Source organism: Accipiter gentilis, chromosome 33, assembly GCF_929443795.1.
Source record: "Accipiter gentilis chromosome 33, bAccGen1.1, whole genome shotgun sequence".
NCBI lineage: Eukaryota > Metazoa > Chordata > Aves > Accipitriformes > Accipitridae > Astur > Astur gentilis.
In genome coordinates, this window is record NC_064912.1 from 2,928,261 (window position 1) to 2,950,985 (window position 22,725).

At 40.6% G+C, this 22,725-nt stretch overlaps 1 protein-coding gene across 2 annotated transcripts in view; it reads left to right on the forward strand.

The window, feature by feature from the left end:
- The window catches only part of CLUAP1 (clusterin associated protein 1), a 71,599-nt gene that overhangs the window by 34,020 nt on the left and 14,854 nt on the right, over positions 1-22,725 (forward strand). For both annotated transcript variants that reach the window (XM_049791661.1, XM_049791662.1), the window contains exon 9: positions 13,442-13,514. In XM_049791661.1, the coding sequence (XP_049647618.1) occupies positions 13,442-13,514 (73 nt within the window). The remainder of the gene's footprint in view (positions 1-13,441; positions 13,515-22,725) is intronic.

Below are 22,725 nucleotides of genomic sequence, written 5' to 3' on the forward strand. Positions count from 1 at the left end.
CACTTATGTGAAACATATGAAAATTAAACACTATGCATGTATGAACAGTAGACCTGTTGGATAGGTGTCCTGGCAGAACCCTTGGCTAACACCCACCTAGCGCACGGGCTGGCAGCATGAGTTACTGCACCTTGCACAGTCATTGCCTTCTCCTCTGAGAGCTCCAGAATACTGTTGGGATTCTTTGAAGATGATTCTCATCTTGAGATAACCAGTGGGCCAAATTGTGAGCCATACCATTTCAGAAGCATTGCAGCAGGGTCAAGCATCAGGGCTAAGGAAAAGTAAGAAGTCCTAGGGGAAACAGTACACCTTTCTGCCTATGGACTGAGTCATATTTATTTTGCTGGAAATCCATTTACATTCTCATTTGGGCTTACCTTGACCACGATGTAGTCCTGAAATCGATGGAAACCTCCATTTTAGGCTGTTAAGTTCTGAGACCCTCCTTTTTTAAAATTTAGTGGAGAGTTATATGCCTTTCTCCTACTCAAGCTTTGTTGCATCTTTGAGAGGACTGAGGAGAAACCTGACTTGGTCAGAGCCTGGCCTGTTAAGTAAGCATGGTCTAACTCACTTTGGCAGTCCTGTATTCACTTTAAATACCTGCTGGTGGCCATCTTCTAACAAGAAACAAGGACTTCATATAGTGTGTCCTCCATCTCAGTTCCTGCTTAGCCACAAGGATTTTTAAATCAACAGCCCCTGTTTCTTAATCTGTAGAGTAGGCTGGAATGACGCTATCCTGTATCCCTACTACTAAAGCTGGGTGACTATGTGGAGGAGAACACAGAGTTATTGAAACTAGAGAACAAGGATGTGTAAGGTGAAACCTGATGTTGTAGATCATTGGTTGCCCAGAGATGATTACCTACTTGTTTTGTCTTAAAGCCTGATGCATGTGAACAGTCCTAGAAACAGTGCTTGCCATTCCCTTTCAAAAGAGAGATTTGTCTGCATCATTAGTCATCTTTACTTTCTTTGCATTCTTTACTTTCTTCTTCTCTAACCCACCACAATGAGATATTTAAAAATAGTTTTATCCTGGTCTTCTAAGCTAGTAGCTAGAGCACTGTCCTGGTGAGCAGGAACTAGGAGTGCAAATGTTTTCAAGCTGGAGAAATCATAAAAAACCAGGCCGCTAATTCCTGTGCTAGGGAGACTAGACCGCTAAAGAGAGGCTTCCTGGTGCCACCTCTTAATTGGGGACTTGACTGGTGGGAAATAAGAAATAAACTGCAATGTGCGTCAGCCACGTGTTGAAGAGATTCTTTACTATAAGAAACATGGGCTGTATTGGAGCTAATTGATCTCAAGATGGAAGGCAGCAGATTCTGTTACCAGTTCCTGGAACCATCAAGTTCACCAAGAACAACTACTCTTTAATATAATAAATGCTGTCCTTGAAAAGAGCTAATAATCCTGACCCTGCTTTGAACACTTAAGGGTATGTGCTACCTGTGACACAGGAAGACGATAATTCTGATGTTAGATTCAAGCAGTGATGTGACAGTGACTGTTTTATGGTGGTGAACAAGACACAGCTGTGACTACTAACTTCCAATCAATATTAATTTGGATGATAATTTCTTCAGACACTGCAAACTGACCTCAGGTTTACATTACGGAATTGTACATTAATTCAAATAAATCACACATCCAACCAATATCGCTTGTAAGCTTGGTACAATAAAAGTGTAACACATGAAGGGAATGCTCAATGAGCTGTTACTGAGTCATTATAATTCATATCTTCCACAAAAGCGAATAGGAAAAATGGAGAGGAGTTGTCGTTATGGTAAACTTGGATTATATCTAATGATGAATACATTTGATTCACAGAAAAAAGTCCATCCTCTGTCACGTTATTTTAGGCAGTAGTGAATTCCTGAGTGTTATTGCTGACTTGAAGCTTCTTGTATGAAAGCATTTTAACTGGAAAAATCTGGGCAGAAAATGTTAGTCTGGGTCTTTTTTTTTTTTCCTTCTTTTTTTCTTAGTTCTGTTTAGATTCTCTCACTCAGTGCTGCTGGATGATTTAAAGGGCTGTGAGCTCGACTAGTCTCATGTTGTAATCTCTGCCAGTGCCTTACCAATCCTTTTGTCTTCTGCCTCTTCACAGCCCTCTTGAGCTATGCCCCGTCATAGACGGTCACATAAATCCTCAGCGGTGTGCTCAGTGCTGTGTTTCTTCTAATGTTCTGGTCCCTTGGCTCTGACCTGTGGTTCCTGGATGGTTCAGGAGTATTTCTTACATCCTCTTGGGGCCTTTGACTTCAGACCGCTAGCCAGCTTTATTGAATCTGGATCTTGCTGAATCTGAAAGGAAAACTTTAACCTAGCGTAAACATGCTAGATGTACCTGTAGGCAGGATCCCTGTGCTGCTTTAACCAACTGAAAAAGGCATTTATGCTGGTACTTGTTTTGGTGAATCATGACAGCACAAAACTCCTCACTCTCAAAATGGCCCAATTTATGTGAATAATGAGACGGCTCTCATCAGTGCCACAGCAAAGTGTGCTCTAGGAGCAGTTCAGCAGAAGCATTTGGTATACATCATCTGTTTTTTATGAAGGCTTCTCCATGTTTATGGTGCCTCTTTCCCATTATTGTTGCATGAATGGAGATAGACAAGGGAAAAGTTACATCAGTCTGAAAAGAAGTGATCCATACTGTGTAGAATGCATACATAGGTGTGTGGGAGAACTGGCTGGCCCAGGAAGTAATCAAAATAGGGTGCATGTGAGAAGGGATCCTAATTATGGGAGCTTCAGAAAGAGAGGGGAGGGAAGGTCATGGAGTAAAGGAAGATTTGAAGCCTCAAGCTCATGAGAGCCAGAGTTGACTCCAGAACTGGCAGAGCTTATAATGAAGGGCATAAGGTTGCACAGAGCTGGACTGGTACAGTACAGCAATGGAGAGGAGTGTTTGAGGTGGAAAGGTTTGGTTTGGTTTGTTGTTTGGTTTTTTTAATAGAAAACAAGTCAAAATAGCTAAATAACTTCTAAACCTGCTTTCTTGGTGACTGAATCCCAGATTAATTCTGTTCAAAGCAAGGTCAACTATGGCATCAGACCACATTGCTCAAGAGTTTATCCAGTCCAGTCTTGAAAGCCTCCAAGGACAGAGACTGCACAGCCTCTATGGGCTAGCTGTTCGACTATACTAATGGAAAATGTGTAATGTGTAGGCACAGAAAAAAGTGGCGTAACCTGTGCAGAAAGCTTTTATATTGCATGAAAAGTTGCTCAAGCACCATGGTACTTGGAAAATTACTTGTTTATGACTGTAAGAGGGGAGAGCTGTAGAGGAAAGCAAAGAGAGTTCATACAAAGCATGAATATGGCACCCTGGTCTATAGGCAAGTCAGGAAACGCATTCCATAGCGCAAGACCAATTACCAAGTTGGAATTCGTTCCCCTGAGCTAATTTACTCTTTCTGTTTAGTCCCTTCCTTTTGAGTTCCCAAAGGGACGCTATTAATGTCTAGGTGAGACCTTCATGTGTAGTCTGCTTATTCAAGAGGAACACTAATTGATCTGCCTTAAGTCTCAGGATGCTACCTCTCAACTTCAGATTATGAAGTGTGCTGTTCACTTCCAGCTCCAATTTATCAGTTCTGCAAAAAGTGGTTATTGCAGTGTTTGAGCTGGATATACTGAAGTCAGAACTTGCTAAGTAATAATGGAAGCTTTAGAAGAAGTTTATGTGAGAAACATTAAACCAATCTAATTTTAAAATACTTGCTGTGGATTGTGTTGCATCCTGTTACTTTAAGTGTGTTTTTTGAATACACTTCAGTGTCTGGCTTTGTGTAGCCTGAGCCTGGTATCATTAAGAGCTGCTATGTTAGAATAGCATCAGTGTAGGTATCCTAGGCCATAAATTGCATCTGCCTTCTGCTTCACCTGACCCTATGCAAAGGCTCAGCTGCGCACCCTGTTCCTTACTCCTCTTTCCCACAAATCCCTGATAGCTGTTTACCTTCCTAAAGACTTTTCCCCAAAACAAAGTCATCATAAGAGCCTATGCTAGATTTTTTTACTATGATAGCTTTCCTTTATGATACTTTTCATCTACACTGGAGAACATTTTAGCTTTTTTCCTAATTTTCATGATAGCATGAATGTTCTGTTAATTAACACGTACTTCCTTGAAAAGAGAAACGTTTCAAGAAACTTTTGAGATATTTTTGTGGTTTTGGTGATGAAAGTGCTCCTCAGTAGTGATCTAACAGATCTAATTGTTTATTTTGATAAATGTGGTCACTGGAGTTGGTATGTCAGAATTTATTGGTGGAGGATGCTACATGCTGTGGCACCTGTGTACTGTGAACTGACCAACATGAATGCTGTTTGGTCTCCTACTGAGCCTACTAATTCAAATTTTGGTGTTTCACTTGGGTAAGTGCTATTCTATCAGCTTGAATGACTAATACTCTTCTGCCCCATTTATTTAAGTACTTTTACTGTATCTATTACAGTACTCTTAGTGAACAATTCTTCCACAAGAAGTAGCAAAATGCAAGGTTAGCAGAGTTTAACACAGGAAAAGAATAACCTGGAAAGACAGAGTCATGTTGTAAAGTAGCATAAGACTTGCTATTTTTCAAAAGAATTCAATTCTTTTGAAAATAGATACATCAGTGACAGGTAATGGCTAGCTGGGACAGAAGAGTTTCAAGATAAAAAAAACCTTTCTCTGAAGAAGGACAATGACTCTAGTTATTAATTTAAAATAGCGACACTACAGCAGAAATGAATCCCCATCCCCTTCCACCAACACTGGTGGTGCCAGTATTATGATAACAGCTGGTGAACTTCCAGTGAGTATCAGTTAAGTGTATAAAATACTCTCAAGGATGCTTTATATGTGTTTCAATAGAAATGATTACTGTAAAATGACTATTAATCATGAGAGGCGATGACTGTTTCAGCACATGAAAGCAAGGGAGAAGATGGGAATAATGAGAATAAGGAGGAGACAGATGGTCTTATAATAGGGGCTTATGATTTTCAATTCATTCAATGTGTGCTCATCCACTGGAAGGATGACCTCTAAAAAACTTTAAATGTCCTGTGGTGATGGCTTTCACATGCTCCTCAGGCCAAAACAGTAAAGATGCATGAATGTCTGTAAAAACTAAGTATTTATTAGTATGAACCTTGATGAGGGATCCAGAGAATCTGCTAGAACAAGTTCATGTTTTCTTTTCTGGTGCAGAATTCTGTATTTGGAGCAATGGCTTGTTTGTTTGAGACCACATTTTCCAAAACACTGTACTTGATCTAATGCTGGGGGTTTGGTGGGGTTTGCTGCTTCTGTATTCATCAGAAAGCTCTATCACAGTGATAGCACTTCATAGTTACTGAGGTGGCATCATCAGTCAAAGAAGAATAACCTCTAGATGCAAAATCTATCTCTGTGCCAGAAGGCCAGGGTCCTGCTTTATTGCTGACTCTAAGCAGCTGTAAGCCAGCTTCCCTGTGGTTCTGCACTATTTACTGAGTGCAACATCATGTGTTATGGAAAGAATTTTTTTTTAATTTTCAGTTTTGGTAACTTTTGTAGGAAAACGAGAGTCCTAGTCAAATGTCTATAGACAAGAGATGGGAAACCAAAGGACCCCTCTGGTAATATTGCCAGCTGTGACTTTTGGTTTTGTTTTTTTACTGAAGTGAGGTGATCTGCTAACAATAAGCATTTAAAAGTTCAAGGTTAAAATGTATATTCATTTATGCAGCATGATCTGTATTGTTTTATAGGTCAGCAGGTTGTCCTCTGATCCTTAACCATAAAGTCTCAAAGGGCTCATCACCTATTAGAAGGCAAAATGTTCAGAGCATTCAGGCTGCTCCTTTGCAGAGGCAGCAACCCCTCCTCCTCACCTCCAGCCTGTCCTTTCTAGAGTGCCTATATCCATCTAGTGCAACTTTCCAAACTAGAAGCGGTCTCACCATATTTCTGTAATCCTGATGGGATCAAGGCCATGCATCTATGCACCTTCTAATTCCTCCCATTTTGTTTCCTATGATGTTCTTGTGTTCAGGTGCTTGAGATGGGATCCTGCCTGTGCTGCCTTCACAAGGAATGTACCAGAGCCTCCCCTTCACTGTTCACAGTGCTACCATTTCTTGTCAGGATATCATCATCATCATCGTTCCCTGGCAGACCTGGTTTGAAGCCCTTCTCATAGGTTAGCAAGCCTGTTAGTAAAGATTCTTCTGCCCCACTTTTTCAGATGCATCTTATCTTTCTCCCATAGTCTTCATTCCTCAACAGAATAAAAAGGAATGAAACCCATAGCATTGCAGTCACTTTTAGTCAAGCAGAACCATAGCCATGTTCCAATTCAAATCATAAAACTAGACATGAATTTAGGGTGAGGTATTTAATAGTAGTTCAGCATATAGGAAGCATCATCTTTTACTCTTGAAAAACAGCTCTGGGTAGGTTGTTACCTCATGCTATCATGAACTTAGCTGTGCAACATCAATGTTGTGTTCACTTATGCTTCTGTTGTACCTAGCAGGCTTCCTCTTATTGAGAGTACTGTCACATTCTCTATTCAGGCACCGCACAATTTCTCCTCATCCTTATATCTCAACCCTTCTGAATGAGTGGCAACGCTCTATTATGAAAAACAAATGCCACTGTGTGCGTGTAGCAAGAGCTAATCTCAGCTGCTTTGTTCTATAACAAAGCAAGAAACAGCTGTTGAGATTAATAGGCAAGGTGAAGATGAGGCGGTTCAATCCATCATCAAATTGGTTCACTTTAAGTGTACCACAGAGCAGTAGGATTACCACTATTCTCTAGCAAATCACCAGAAGAAAAAACAGAAAGAAACATTGTTTTTCCCTTACTAAGATGAAAAGGTTATACATAGAGATGTCTAGAGAGATTTCTGGGTTTGGGAGGATGTCTGAGAACAGAAGGAATAGCCTAAGCAAAAATTGAAATGCTAGCATCTGAACAAGAAAAGTCAGCGAGCTGCAGGTGTTGTCCTGTTCTTTTATACTTATCTCCTTCCTATTTTCCCCACTTCTTTCCCTTTTCTTTCTTCTTAGTGCTAACCGCGTTGTCTGCCAGCTGGCTGCAGGGCACAAATTCCTTGTGTTCAAAATCCCACCACTGTTCTCTCCACAACTTTCCCAACAAAACTTTGAGGCTAACTTAAAAAAAACCCAAAAAACCAAAACAAAAACCACCCCAAATGCCTTTTAGACTTGCTGCTTTGGAATCTGCAGGGGCAGAGTTGTCTTCAATCTCATGATTTCAGCAACTTGATTTTATTGTTTAAACCAATACTCAGCAACATTAGGTATATCATAAAGGACTGGCAGTCAAGAAATCATGTGGCTTATTCAAATCCTGGATCACTTGCCCTAAGGCAAACACTGAGTCAGTGGCCCAGCTAGTTGTCTGTGGGTTTGCTGCTGGAGGACATTCTCCGTGGTGGCATATTGGCATCTGTTTGAAAACGAAAAAAGACCCAACCAATCCCCTCCACCCCAGGCCCTGCATGTAGTTGTGTGTAGTTTGCATGTAGTTGTAATTGCATGCTGTTCAGTAATCCTTCTCTTAAAGAAATTATAAAAAATAGTAAATGAAAAAGCATTTCTCATGCTCTGCTTTTGTATAGTTTTCTGTAAAAAGATTTTTCAAAGCCAACTCCCATTCACCCAGCTGTAGGAACTCACAATTGACATTTTATTTGTCTGTAGAGCAATAGGTTAGTTTATATTAAAACATTCTGCCAAACAGCCATCCATTTTGTTTTATTGCTGTTTTCCAAAGACTTTCATAGTCAGATAGGAGATGGAAAGCCATCTGCTATGCCAATTAAAGTAGATTGAGATACAGAATATTGTGTATTGTACTCATTCAACTCCATTCTACAAAAAAATATACTTTTGTCTTTAGTGCATTCAGTGTGCTGTAGAAGGCAGTAACATTCTTGCTGAATTGGACAGAAAATGGGCATGAAAAAAGCACAGTTGATTGTAAACATAGGTGAAACTTATTTGTTTTAAAAGCCTTTGTTAGTCCTAGTATGTCAACAAAAGGATTCTGTATTTCCTGTTGCTATTGTATGTAGACCATTTGTTTATGTGTCACAAGATAAGGTACCTGATATGGAAAGCTGGTGACACAACTGGTGACTAAGGTGAACTGAACCCTTATGCTGAAAGACATGGACAAATACTAGGAATGAAAAGTAGTTCTGGCTTGATATAAGGAAACTTTTTAACTGTTTGGATAGCCAGGTATCGGAACAGGTTGCCCAGACAGGTGGATCGGTCTCTCTCCTTGGAGGTTTTTAAGACCCAACTAACTCAAGCCTTGAGCACTGTGGTCTGATCCTGTTGCTGATCCTGCTTTGAGCAAGAGGTTGGGCTGGGGACTGCTGAAGGTCGCTTGGAGCCGGGATTGTTCTGGGGGTCTAAGCGTTAGCAACAAAGGCCTACCTTGTTCTCCATTTCACTAGGCTGTCTGCTCTGAGATTGCAAAGTGATTGATTTGATTACTCGTTAAAGGGTGGATTTACACCTAGAAAAGGGTGCATAATATATGAGACAGAGGAAGAAAAGTTCCATCTCAACAGAGATCTGTCTGCCTCTAAAGCAGGATTTTCAGCCTCAATAATCTCTGGTGTCCAGAAAGGCCTGGAAGGCCCCCTCTGACAGGGCAGGCTGGCTCTGGTTTTGTGTTAATTGGCACTTTAATTGCATTGATTTGACACTGTGATTCCACAGTGTATGCTGCCACTTAATTTGGGTGAAGTTTGCTTGTAGAGTAAGATACATGCAGTGTTTGCCTGCAGCATTTCAGTCGTGTTTGTTTACTGGAGAGACTGAACAGGGCGCTTAAATGTTGGCTTCTGCTCGTACAGCGTCCCAAGGCACCCAGACTGTTCCCTGCGGGTGCTTCGCAAGGTCAAGGCCACATCTCTTGTTTCGTGGAGCTGTCACTCTGCCACTCCATGCAGAAAACGTGACTGTCGTCCTGTGCGGAGTGCTAGTCTATTAAAGTCCATCATATGACATTATGTTTGAAAGAGCATCCACAGCGTTATGGTCATCACACCCTTAGCTTTCTCCCTTGTCACATTTCAGAAGCCCTGGGTCGCACAGAAGTGGCCAGCCTCAAACAGAAAAACATCTCTGATTAGCATGGTTTTGTTTTTACAGAGCTGTGAAAGATAATGTAATCACATCTGTTAAGATAACGTAAAGTGTGGGGAGCGGTGTCCACAGTGAAGGTGGAAGCTGGTCAGGCCAAAAAACGCAGCCTGATGATTGCAGTCATTAAAGTAGCAGGGGGAAAGAGAAGCTGAAACTGCCACTGACTCAGCTCTTTAAAAGTTGTCATTGTTTTTAAACCCCAAATCTTAAACCAATGAAGCTGTTGTAATTCTTTGACTAATTTAACAGAACTAAGATTTCTCTGCAGAGTCTTTTGAGTATGTAACTTCAAAAAATTATGTGATAAATTTTGTTTACCTTATAAATACATGATATGCCATCGCTTCCGCCTCCTTCTTTGAAGATCTTACTTGTTAAGGACTATAAACAGCACTTATCTGATGCTGTCCTGGTTGCAACTGGTTCGAGGCTGCCCTTTTGAAACAGTTTTTGTTGCTGCAGTTTTTGATAAGCTTTTTCAGGGTAGTCCAGCAGCACAGCTAAACTGATGGAGCAATGGGCTGCTGTTGGAAGGGACAATGTACAGTTTCAGCAGCTCCCTTGGGCTGACAGCGGGATTTGACTGACCATGCATCGAGCTATTCAGAAACCTAAACCAGTAGAAAATCAACATTTTTGCTGCCAGTTAAGTTCTGGGCTGGCTTGCTATGAGGTCAGCTGAGCTGCTGACAGCAGCACAAGTAAGAGACTAGAGGAAAGGGGAAGTGGCTCATCTGTATGGTTAAACCATTTTCTTAGACTTCATTTCTCTTGTATTTTAAGTCCATAAATGAGCACTGAAGCTGAAACAAACAGTACCCTATGTTCTTACCCCTGCTGTTTTTCCCACAACTGCAGCACCCCATCCTCCATTGTGCCAGTCAAGAATTTGTGTAGCCACATGCTGAACTGCAGTGGAGAATTAGCCTGGCTTAATTTTGTTTTGATGGATTAGTTTTCACCAGGTTTCTTTTGTGTCGCTGCACAAATGCTTGCACCAGAGCAGGAGAGTGATAAAAGGCAAGGAGCAAGTGGCCCTGGGTGCAGGGCAGGGTGACTGCTTATTTGACTGAATTTGAATTGCCAGCTTCAGCTGTCTTAAAGCGTGCCCTGAATTACAGTATTAGGCAATGATTATATCTGTACCCTTTATTTCACTGGTCTGTGAACAATTTTAAAATGTTTTCTGGGTTTATGAATTTGTCCCCATGACATTTGGGAAATGTCCTTTCTTTTTTTCTCTCTGTATGTTTTCTTTGCCATACACACTGCGTAGGCTGCAACAGCCAGTGGGGTTGAGATTCAGGTGGCTAATTGATCCTCACTTACTCCATTTGTCCAATAAGACATAGCAACGGGGAGGCTGTACTGTAAATGTTTGCTGGGGCAGCGGCAAGACTTGTTTAAATCACCGACCATCTGGGAGAAACCAGATAGGGAGGAAGAGGTAGGGAAAGAAGATAGCAACTGTGAGGCTCAGTCAGAAAATGTTGGGACCTACTGTTGCACAGGGAGGTCTTGGAATGGGCATATGCTACAGAGAACGAAGGAAACATTGGAAGCTAGAAACCTCTGAAAATTTTGCCTCACGTCCACATTCATTTCGACTTTCATCAGTCTTCAGAAAGGCTTTGCTAACACTGAAGAGGATGAAAAATGTTAATCATTGCATTGGTTACCCTTCTTGTCAGTGGAACTGAGCTGTGCAGGTTTGCAGGCAGTGTGCAGATGTGTTGCTGCTATATGGAAGTCACTTGTGTCGTGGTCAACAGCATGGATCAAGAGGAGGCAGGTAACCTTTACTGGCCCACTTACCATAACCGCACTGTCCTCAGCATCCTTGCATCTTCCCTTTCCTTTAATCTTCAGTCAGGATCTTCTGTCCTCACTGTTATTTATGCCTTATAGAAGGAATCAGTAAAGAAAAACAGTTTCCTAAATAGGGTATTTAAAATGTTCTGAATCTACATGAAACAAGTTATTAAAATATTCTTGTGTCTTTTCCTTCCTTGTTCTTGCAGATGGAATTAGCTTCTCCCTGCAGAATATACATCCATCACTTCAGAGATTTCAGTGGTTTATATTGTTGCAGGTTGCTGCTGGAGTGTGTCATTCAGTATGATTTTTTTTCAAGCTGTCATGCCTGCTTCATTTTTGCAGTGTTATTTCTACAGTCCCAAGCAATCATTATCAGTCTTCCTAGCATCCATGGAGCCATTGTCTCTGTTAGTACTGGAGAGTTTGTACAGCAGACAATTTGCATGGTTGTCCAAAGCAGATTTTTGGATCAGAATTTATTTCCTCTGTGGCCTTGAGAGAGGCACTGGGGCTGGGTTTCTCATTACGTACAGGTGACTTATATCACTTCCCCTTACCATGTGTTCTCTGCATGCTTTTTCAGCATGAATTTCAACTCCCAGGACTTAGTTGTTTATGCTAAGTTATGATGCATCATGCCAGCCAGACCCCAGGCCTCTGTTTCCAGCAACTTCCTTGTGTGCTGGGTGGGAGTTGGTGGTTTGCTGCTGCTTAGAGGTTGGTGGGAGGAGATTCCTTCCTCGGCTAGCGCACCATTGCCATACATATGGATACACATTTCCACCTGAAAGTATAAAAACGTTGCCCACCATTCAACCATTTTCAGATGCTCTTGTTAAGTTCTTCCCTCTGTTGCATGGATATTCCAGCCGAGTCCATGTTTCCTTTCCTCAAATGCACTGTAAATGTCAGATTTGACTATGTCAAAGCAACTGGTGTTTTTAATTATAAACATATTTTGCATAGAAAAAATCAAAGACTCAGAAAATTCAATCCACAGTTAATTAGCTTTCCTATCTACTTGTCTTACTTGACTGGAATTGAAGAGACCTAAAATTAGCAAAATTTGTGACGAAATCCTTCCATCAGTTATTTGCCACCTGTTTAGTGTTGTAGGTTCTATCTGAATCTGATTGTATGCATTTGTATCTTACCTACTCTATCACATTTAGTTTGCTATTCACCATTAACATTACCCAAATTTAAACTAGATGTCATTAAAAATCTATTTTTCTGTTTGATGCTGCTATTGGAATAGTGAACCTTAGTTCCTAAAATTCAGTCCCTTGGTATCTTTGCTAGATTTTAGTCCTAAAAGGATAGAGATCTTCGTGAACTCAGCGAAACACCACCTACAATTGCTTTGTGGTGTTCAGCAATCAAATAGTCCCTTTAGTCTACCTGGTCTGTGATGTTCTGCAAGAGCATGCATCCTAGAAGATTAAAATGACTCTCATCAGTTACTGTCTACAGAGCCGGCCATGTTCTCTTACTAATCCATTATGCTGGAATGAGAATGTCTGTCTTAACTGCCACTACCCCGCTAGCATCAGCTTGCTTCTTCCCTTCTGGGCTGTCACATTCCTTACTTGGTTGGCAGTGCAAGACAGGTTTTATAAGTCCTTGTGGGCCTTTTGGTAACATTTTCTGTTATCATTGGCCTTCATTTGAATGCACTGGGACTTGTGAATTGCTTCTCTTCCTCAGCACAGCAACCACTGTTCTACCTTTTTCCATTTGCTCTGAACTGGATTTGTTGTAACTTTATCATACTGTCATTACTATAGTGTTTCTCAGCATGTTTTTGTCCAACAACCTGCTATATTCAAAAAGAAAATCAACAAACCAGGCTTGTGCAGTCTTGCTGTCGTGGTTCTCCTTTGTACCGGAATACTATAGTATAGTGTATGGCTATACTTCTCCAGCTTATTGATAGGGCTTTTTGCTCCCATTTTGTTTGCATGTGTGGAAATGTGTGAATTTATTCTAGTTTGCTTCATGTATTACAAAGCTGCAATCATTTCACAAACCACTTCTGGTGTTTAATGGAGTATTGGTTGAAAACAACTACCAAAGACTGCTTTACAAAGAAAGCCACTTCCATTCTGTAACAGCAGTAATTTTCTGTGGGATGAAGACAAATGAACTAATTTTCAATGTGATAAGTGAGGTTTCAGCCACTGGGACTGTATGGTTGATTTTCATTTCACTGTTTTAGCTGGGTGTATGCTTTACATCCTGACCTTCATGGGCAAAGTAGGACCTCCCATGTTTCAATTAAGACCTTTTTTTCATAAAATATTTTCAATGCTGAAATTTGCTCTTCTCATTCTACCTGTGAGTGCCCTTAACTGTTGTTGTGGCACCATACAATTAGCTACTTGACTGGGCAATGTGGCAGCTTTTCCAATTCAGTTGTTTTCACCTCTTACAGGAAGCAGCAAACATGCTACATCTTACGCAGAACAGGCTGAAGGAAGAGGAACAGCACCTGCTTAAGGGTGGAAGTAAGTGGGATTTCTTCACCTCTTGTATTAGCAGAGAAATTGCAAAGTATTGGCTACTTCATGTGTAAGTATCCACTTACAAGCATGAAGCGGCGGGGACATGGGGTAGATGACAGTCAACAGGCTATATTAGAAAAAGTGGAATGATAACAACTTTAAAAGGACAACGGTGAAATAGGGAACCTAACCTCTGTGAATGCTCCTCTGCCTTGTAAATTTTACCTGCAGTGCTGAGGGATGAAAATAGTCATCCACTAAACATGCTGTGCAATTGCAGTGAGCAGATTTTAGGCTTCATTTTACTATTATCAAAGCCTGTATGGGTTCACTATGGACATAGCACTTGTCCCAGCATGACGGGATTGCTGATGAAAGGTTGGTTTGCGAACAAACTTGGTTAGGTGATTCCACTCAGCAAAATGCTTGCGTGTAGGTGAGTGGTCTCATTGGTTTGTGAGACTGCTTGACTGCCTTGTATTTCACATGTGCTGGTGTGCCTTGTAAAACAGGAGTGTAATTTCTGTCCTCAGCAGTTAGCCTGCCACGTTGCATGGCATGGAGTTTTGTTTTGCGTTCAGACTAATTCTTTGTGATGTGTCTATCAGATGATAACTTTCACAAATGAAAAACTCTCAGCTTGAAATCTTCTTTAATATCACTAATCTTCAAAGTAGGATCCACATTTGCCTGCTTGCATTTGCTTGATTTTAGTATACCTGCAAAATGTGAATGCAATTAAAATTTGTGGGTTTTTTTTTTTTTTCTAAACTTACTCTTAATTAGAAATCTAGCTGACGATCAGAAGGGAATAACAACCTCTTGAGATTTTGTAGAAAGCTAACAAACCAGATTTTGCTCCTTTTGAGCCAAGCATCAGCAAGAACTTCCTCATTAGTTACCCCTGTGTATTTAATATTGCCATATGTACATTTTTATATGGTAGTGGGAGAAAATAGAAGGAAAGTTAATTCTCGGGATCAGAGGGAGAGTTCATGAAAGCTGAAATTGAGTAAAGACATAAAAGTTGCACTTCACGCTTTGTTTGCTGGCAGAGATTTTCAGAGCAAGCTCATGAAAGGAAATTCACTCATTTCTGCCCATCTTTGATCTCATCTTATTATGTCAATGCAGTAAAAAGTGAAGAAGTTTTAGCTGAAACATAGGATTTGTAATATAAATTACAAGAATGTTGAATTATTTCAAGGATTTACTTGAGTGAAAAAGTCCAGGTTGTGCTATCTGACAGTTTTCAAGGTAAATAAGTTCAAGAGGAGACAAACATCTTTCATCGGAAATTAGCAGCATGAAGTATAATGTGAAAATTTGCTGACCTGCTTTCTCCTTGTCTGTGGATTTTTCACTTGGAAAATTATTCTGTCATTTTGCATCTCTGAAATAATATGAACCTTGCCTTTTAGTGAGTGATTTAACTGCCACCTGAGAACACACGTTTATGACTTTTAATGACCTAAAAATATTACCATAATACATCTTTATTCAAGTACTTAATTGTCATAATTGGTATATATTCTAGTGATAAGAGCACCAGGATCCTGGTTTTCAGTCCTGGCTCATTTATTGACTGTCCCATAACCTTGGAAAATCAAGTCATCTTTGTCAGCAACAGTCTGCCTTTATCTGCACACAGTGTGGAAGTCTGTAGAGTTGCAGAGGTGTAACTGAGACAATAAATTTGGCTCTTGGAGGCTGTTTCCCCAGTCACAAGCATGGAGCACGGCTTCATTACTGAATGCTGTAAGGTTAATTTATTGAATGTTGTAAAGCTCTCTGAGACCACAGTTTGCTAACATGTAATGATCAGGTACCAAGCTGCGCTTTCCCATTAGATCAGACCCCACTCTCCTCCCCTCCCCTCATCATTGTAATGCCCTTTATACGATTCAAAACCAAGAGATTTGCTTTGGTAAGAGAATGCAGAGGTCAGTGTCTTAAATGGTATAGTGCCCTATTAGGGATATGTTTACAGAACGGTTATGTTAATCCCAGGATCCTAGTTACAAGAAAAATACATATTTTGCACAAGAGGAAACAAACAGCAGGAGAATCATGCAGCATCACTGAACAGCTTTGCCTGCCCAACACCGCGTTCTCCCCCCCGCCCCCACTGAAAGGTTAATTGTGAAATTCACACTGGAAATAGGAAGCGGGATAAGGGATGGAGTTTCTGCTGTAGAGGATTCCCAAGAGCCCTACAACCTTGGTCTGACGGTTAGTGGTTTTATCAACGAGTACTGTGAGCATTGTGTGTATTGTGGGGACATGATGTAAAGTGCTACAGGCAGGAGCACTTAAACTTTCTTTCACCTATGTTTGGAGACTCTGCATGCTACATCCTCCTTCTACTATAGGATGTGCCCTGTTAATAAGACAGACACAAGGAAGATTGAAGAAGGGCTTTTCTTCACCATCAGAAACATCTAACGTAGGTTTTTGCGAGGAAAAAATACTTGCTTATTCCACTTGCATTTTTAAGTAATGCCCCCCACATAAAGTGAAGTGCTTTTATCCTAAGTTGTCTTCCATCTTCAGTTTGTCAAAAAACTCAGGAGTTTGCTGCCTGGACCTTCACACCAACAAATACGTTGTGCCTGCTTGCAGGACTGTTAAGTAAGACCTGCTCTGACTTGGTCTTGCCCCTGCAATGGGTTCTGGAGATGAAGGGATTAGCTTCTTCCCCTTGCAGCTCCGCTCAGTGGAGGATAGGCAGGCTGGCCTATGTGTCCCAGCATCCTAAGACTCTCTGGCTGAACCTTCAAGGCCTGGGGTGGAGGAGTGAGCTTCATTTGAACAGATTCATTGCTTTCCTACACAGAGGACTAGCACAGGGCCAGTATCTCCTGCAAGGAATAGGAAAGGTTTTCTAACTCACATTATGCTTTGCCCCTGAAAGCTGCAAAACACTTAATGAGGCTCTTCTAACAGCATAGGCTGGAATGTGGTGATAAATTTGTTGCCATTAAGTGATAAAAGTCAGCATCCATTCTGCCCCTGTAAGGACTCTTACCTTTGCGTACCTTTGTAATTGATGCAGTTCTCTTATTGTCTGGATCCTTTGACCTTATCTCCTGTTAATTGGGTAAGAAGGGTTGCAAATTAACAGTTCATTTCTCTGCAGCAGAAGTTGCAGGAGTTCTGGACAGGTCCAGGCTGAACTAACAACAGAGAAACCTAAATAATGTTTATTGTAAAGAAGAGCTGTGGAATGTAGGTTGAATTGTGCCGGTCTGTGTTAAGAATATACAAACCTTGTGGTTATGTCATGGTTCTCGCATAAAATTTGCAAAAATATTTACTGTAATTCAGAAACAGCCTGGTTCTTTTTTGCTTTTGCTCGCATACATTGCAAATCATCTTTTATTTCTGACAGAGCATCCCCATAAAACCACTGCACTAAAAAAAAAGAAAAGCTAACACTAAGCAATATGAAAACCCATTCTTAAATTATTAAAGATGTTGAACTCTAGATACAGATCAGGCTTTGAGTATTATTTACATGATGAAAATACATGCAATTCAGTATTTGCAACAGTACAGAAATGTTTTTTTGTGAGGGGTGGTAAGTAAACTGCTGTTATTGTTGAAATCTTTATTTTACATGCCTTTAGAGAAACCAATATACAATGTGGTGTTTTTCACACAACGTGCTGCCCTTGTGGCACATCCAAGGTTGGTGCAAAGTAACAAATGCCAATTGACTGAAACTCAGGGCTTGGTTTCCTCGTGGTTAATGGAACAGTGACTCTTAAAACATTGTATTACGCACTGCTCGCACTGCTCGGATGAGGACTGTGAAGACTGTTGATAGAACTATTGTTAGGTATAGCTGTGTGAAGAGTTACTCTGATAATGGAGAGGGCTAGGAAGGTCACTGACCGCAGCAGAAATTCAAGATGGTTTTTTCAGGTTCCATCCAACGTTGAAAAAACATGTTTGCTGAGCAAAAAGTAACAAGTGGAAATGTTTCTAGACTGAAACACAGTTTTTCAGACTACTCATCTTATTACATTTACCGAGCTATCTTTCTCTTTTTCACATGCATTTCCTCACATTCTTTCTTTTTAAGATTTTTTTTGTCATGTTCAAAGCATACTATATAAACTGTAGTTTTAAAAAAGTAAAGTACTTTGTTTTGGAAATATAAAAATAAACCCTTTTATTTTTTCAAAATGTTTCCTGTATTTCTTTTGGGTAATGCTATGCCCAGGATTTGATTTCAGTTAGCAAAAGTATTTGCTGTAAAACTGCATTTTTCATTGACTGTACCACTTTCTGGTGGGCTGCTGCAGCCAGCCCTCCCTGCATACTCTTGGTCTGTAGAACGAATAAACATCCCAGTTACACAGCATTTTGAAATTTGCACTACTTCAGTACTGTTCAGCAATAGCAACAGGATTAACTGATGCTCCTGGAGACCTTCAGTTCTGCTCGATACGCAACCAAAGTGTTTCCTTGGCCAGTTCTACTCGCCGAGCCAAGCAAAATGTGCTTAGCTCTATCGTCTTGCTCAATTAAACAGAGCAAATAGATGTTGTGCTTTGGATAGCAAATCGCATGACGCTGTTGTGGTTTGGTGCTATGCTGAATGTATTGTACCCTTTCTACTCCAGAATTGATGCTTTAAAATCTGACAGCAGATAAACAAAAAGCCCCATTGCAACAGTTGCAGCATTTGAAGTGTAGCAGTGAGTCGCTGGGTAAATCCCGCAAGGGCGAGATGCCTGGATGATGTTGCTAATGCTCAGCGCTGTCACCAGCAGGATGCTCAAACCATCCATCTTCCTGTAACAAACATTTGGAACTTGTCCACAATAGTCTTGTGTTTTGCTTGTTAAATAATTGCAAATTCATGTTCTAATTTAATAGTGCTTTGATGGATTCTTGGCTTCTAAGATCATTAGAAATAGTTATGGCCACCGAATAGGACCTCTCTATAAATGGGCCAAAAAATAACTTAGCTACTTATTCCTGTGCCAAGACTACAAATCCCAGTTTAAATGGAGCTTGTCATCGAGAGTTATTTTTAATTATTTCAAGTGACAGAGACCTATTGCTTTCCCTGGGTAGCTGTTAATCATCCCTACTATTAAAAATGTGAGTTTGGATACTGTAGCAATAGACCATTTTAAAATGACGAACCGAGGTATGCAAGTGCACTTAAACGTACCTCTGCAGCCTGCTGGTTGGTGTTTGTTGATATGTTATTGCCCAGTTTTAGTATATGCAGGTCTGAACATCCAAGCTTTCTGCTGAAATTAGTAGGAGCCACAAGTGTCCGGACCTTGATCAGTAGTTCTCAGTACCAGGATGAATTTTTCTTAGAGGTCAGACAAAAGATCTCAGTTTTGTGCTAAGGACAGAGGATGTTCCTTACTGATATTTATATATCAAAGCACTTCTTTCTGTTCAAATTGCAGACCTGCTAATATGTAAGTGTTCAGGCTGATATGCAGCCTGATGCTCTTGAGTTTGGTGAGACAAGAGTATGGATTTGGTAGAACTGAGACTTTCAAGTGGGCCCTGGACTTCACTCTCCCTTTGGTCACATTAAAATCCCAATCCCCCCCCCACCACCACCTTTTTTTTCCTGTTCTAAAATGTCATGCTATTTATTAAATGGATTGTATTTTGGATCAAGTGGCTGTCAGTTGCCCGCTTGATTTTTCTCATTATGTTTTTTCACCAAAATCAACATCCTGCTGAATCCAGTAATTGCTGTGGAGCCAGTGCCTGTGTTTTCAAAGCAGTGATTTTTATTATGAAATTGAACATGCTAAACAACACTTACATCTAATTCTAAAGCATATCAATAAACAATGTCCTTTGTGCTCATTATCTTCACCACAGTACCTTCTTATTTTACAGTTGGATACATTTACTTGAATATTTATGCAAACTAACAAATCTGTAATGAAATCACTGGTAAGTTATTAAATCATGCTGGTTTTCCTTCAAGCATTGCAAACTACCAAAAATTAAATCATTTAAATATAGTATTATTGGTCCAGGTATCTGCTCTGGCTTTTTCTGGAAACAGTAGCTGTGCTTTGGAACAAATAATGCATCTTCCGAGAGCAGTGTTTTTCAGTTGTAACCAGGATGTACTTTTTGTGGCTGGACTGCTTTAAATGGAACTAATTTAGTTGACTGAAACCCACCTTCGTGAAATTGAAATGTAAGGCAAGCAGAGTTTAAAATCCCAGTATATTCTCTCTCAGGTAGTCTGGTATTCTGCCAGTATTCTCTGTGCAGTAGAGTAAATCACAGCAGCAGGGAAATGGGCCAAACACAGTTTATAGAGTTGTTCTGTTCATTACCTTTTCATAGTAAAAATACAGGAGCTTGTTAAAATACCAGCCTTCAGCTCCAGTAAGCTGCCAGCATTGGCCTAAATTTGGGCATGTGGATTGCTGAATAGCAGTTTGTTGTGAAAAGTCAAATAATCTTCACGTAAACCCATGCAAATCTCATAAGCCAGGTCCATTAGAATGTGTTCTGTACTCCATGTACTAGTATGTGGGAATTTGTAGTAGTATGCTTTATTATCTTTGTTGCATTATGCTGATACTAAGAAAAATCTACATTTTCTCCATAAAGAATGTGCTTTGTCTCCCTGGAATTGATGCATTGTAATTTCTCTTACGCAGTATCACAGAGATGTGGTTGTGACTCCTCCTAGGGCAACAAGTAGTTTCTTTCTATATATTGTTAAATTAAACTTTCTAAATTGTCACCTTTTTATGAATACCAAGAATATTTTGTTGAAAACCGGACACACTGGGCATGTACAATGAGGGATGTAGGATGGTGGAACCCTGTAGTGCTCTAGCTAGGACAGGTCACACACAGCATTGGACTAGTCTGCCATTTAATCCTGCTAAGAAGCCTGTACTCAGCTTGTCTTTATCTTGTATATTTAAAAAAATTTCAGCATTGTGCTCTGCTTCTGTGTCCTTGGGATTTTGGCTCAGCACGATTCTGCTTAGCTGGTGATAACTGGGATTGTATACTGGACAGGGCCAAGCTTGGTGATAGCAGCCATTGAGCTGGGTTAGAGCAATACATTTATTTTTTTGTAGGTGAAAAAGGTGCTCGATGTCTTTCCAAGTGGTGGGCAGGAGGCTTGGGAGCAGAAATTTTACTGTTGCTGAATTTGCATTTGCAGCTGCCACTTTTCTGATTCTCTAGCCCGTGTTCACTATAGCGATGCTTTGTGTTGGCATATGTGCATCGGAATTCCAGCTAGACTATTCAAAGAATATCCAAACGCTCATCGTAGATCTGTAACAAGATTTGTTTCAAAGTCACAACTTGGTAGGAAAAGTGATGCATTATGCTTATATGCTGATAATTCACCTGATGAATCTTCTCTTCATTTGTATTGAAAGGTAATCCAGGATTTTGAAAGGTGTAAAGGAAAGCTAGGCATGCAGTTACTACGGGCTTGGCTTGCTGAGCGTGCTTTGAAAGACAAGAGGTAGAGCTGGGGCACAAGCCATGCTTTTCTGGGGCTTGCCAGAGGTACTCAGTGGCATCCACACGTGGGCTGAACAGCAGAAAACTGCTACTTCATCACTGGCAGGCGAGGGTTACAACATCTGAGTTAGTGGGGGAGAAGGATAAAAGAAATAGTGTGAGAAAGAGGGGATCGAGAATAGCAGAGAACCTGAGGGAAAGAAGAAAAGGGCTGGGTGAGGGAGAAAAACAGCTGGTTTTTTAAACCATTTCCTTTCATAAAGCAGCAGCTTGGGCCCCTCCAGCCACTGATTCCCTCACTACTGTAGGTATCACTTCTATTGCAAGGCACTTACCATGGGATCTTCCTGCAAGTCCCACTTTCCAACAGAAAGATACTGTGGGGAATTATATGATGAAATGAGCTTCCTTTTTGCAAGTTCAAATGGGTCAGAAATGGCTGGAGTGCCCAGGAGTGCCCTACAGGGAGCTGGAAGGGTTCGCATGATTTAGGAGAGCGTTAAGCCATCAGTGTGGATAGTTAGGAAAGAGCACTTCTATGTACAGTGGAAGGAAGATGGCAGATTCATTTCTGTTCTTGTCTTCTTGCCACTGCTTTGTCCCAAGGGAAATATATTTTACATGTTATATTTGAGAGTCTGTTACCACAAAAGGTTAAAAAAAAAAAAGAAAAAAAAAAAGGATTCCAGAAAAGCAAAATGTAAAATTTAAGCCCCATGTTATTACAGCCGTGCCTGCAACCAGAGCAGAACTGCATCGCTGTGCCTCTCTGCTGTAAGTCCTGTCCCCAAAGTGGTTTTAGCTGGGTTTGCCACTTTGGGTTGTCAGCGGAGAGCGCTGGCTCCATTAGTCCCCATCTCAGATGGTAGCTTATGCTCAGGAGATCCCAGCGAGAAGCAGAAAGTGCTAATGGGGATGAAATTGAAATGGTTTGGCAAAGTAATTGTAAGGGCTCTCTGTGCCATCCTCAGTTCTGGCCAGTAGTGCTGCAGAACAGGAGGAGCACAAATGACAAAATCTGAAAGGGAGGAATTGCTGCTAAAAAAAAAAAGAAGGAAGAAAAAAAGAAACCCCACAAAATAAGAATGAGGGCATTTTAGTAATAGCAGTGAAAGCCATCACAGATGAGATAGTCTCGTTCTTTAACATACAGAGCACGAACCTGAATCCTTTATTTACGCTGCACGTGGTTCTTCCCAAGGAGCCTGCCTGGGCAAGGGCTGACAAAACCTCGCTTTCCTGAATACCAGGTAAACAGAAACAGTATGCAGGTCACGCAGCAGTGAGTGATTCCTTCAGTTGCCAAAGAAGAAAGTGCAACACAAATAGAAATTGTAGCTAACATTGCTGGAGCCTCATAATCTTACCAGGGTATCAAATATATCACTTGCCATTATATTTTTGTCATTAACTTAATATTGCAATGAAAAAGATTATGGAAAAATGTCTAATATTTGTATATTGTCTGATAATTAAATATTGCAAAGATGTGTCAGCTCATTACTAATCATAATTAAAGTAGTTATTTCCATGTTCAGCTCAGATGTGTGTAATTAAATGTACCTGAGAAAGAATTGCCTATTTTCTCTAAATAATTAACACCTATTGTTGCTGCGCTGGGTGGTGACCTCACAGGGGGTCCTCTTGGATTTGTCATAGCATGGCTAATTCCATAAGCTCCTGCAGGCAGGCCACCACACACCATCAGCTCTGAGCT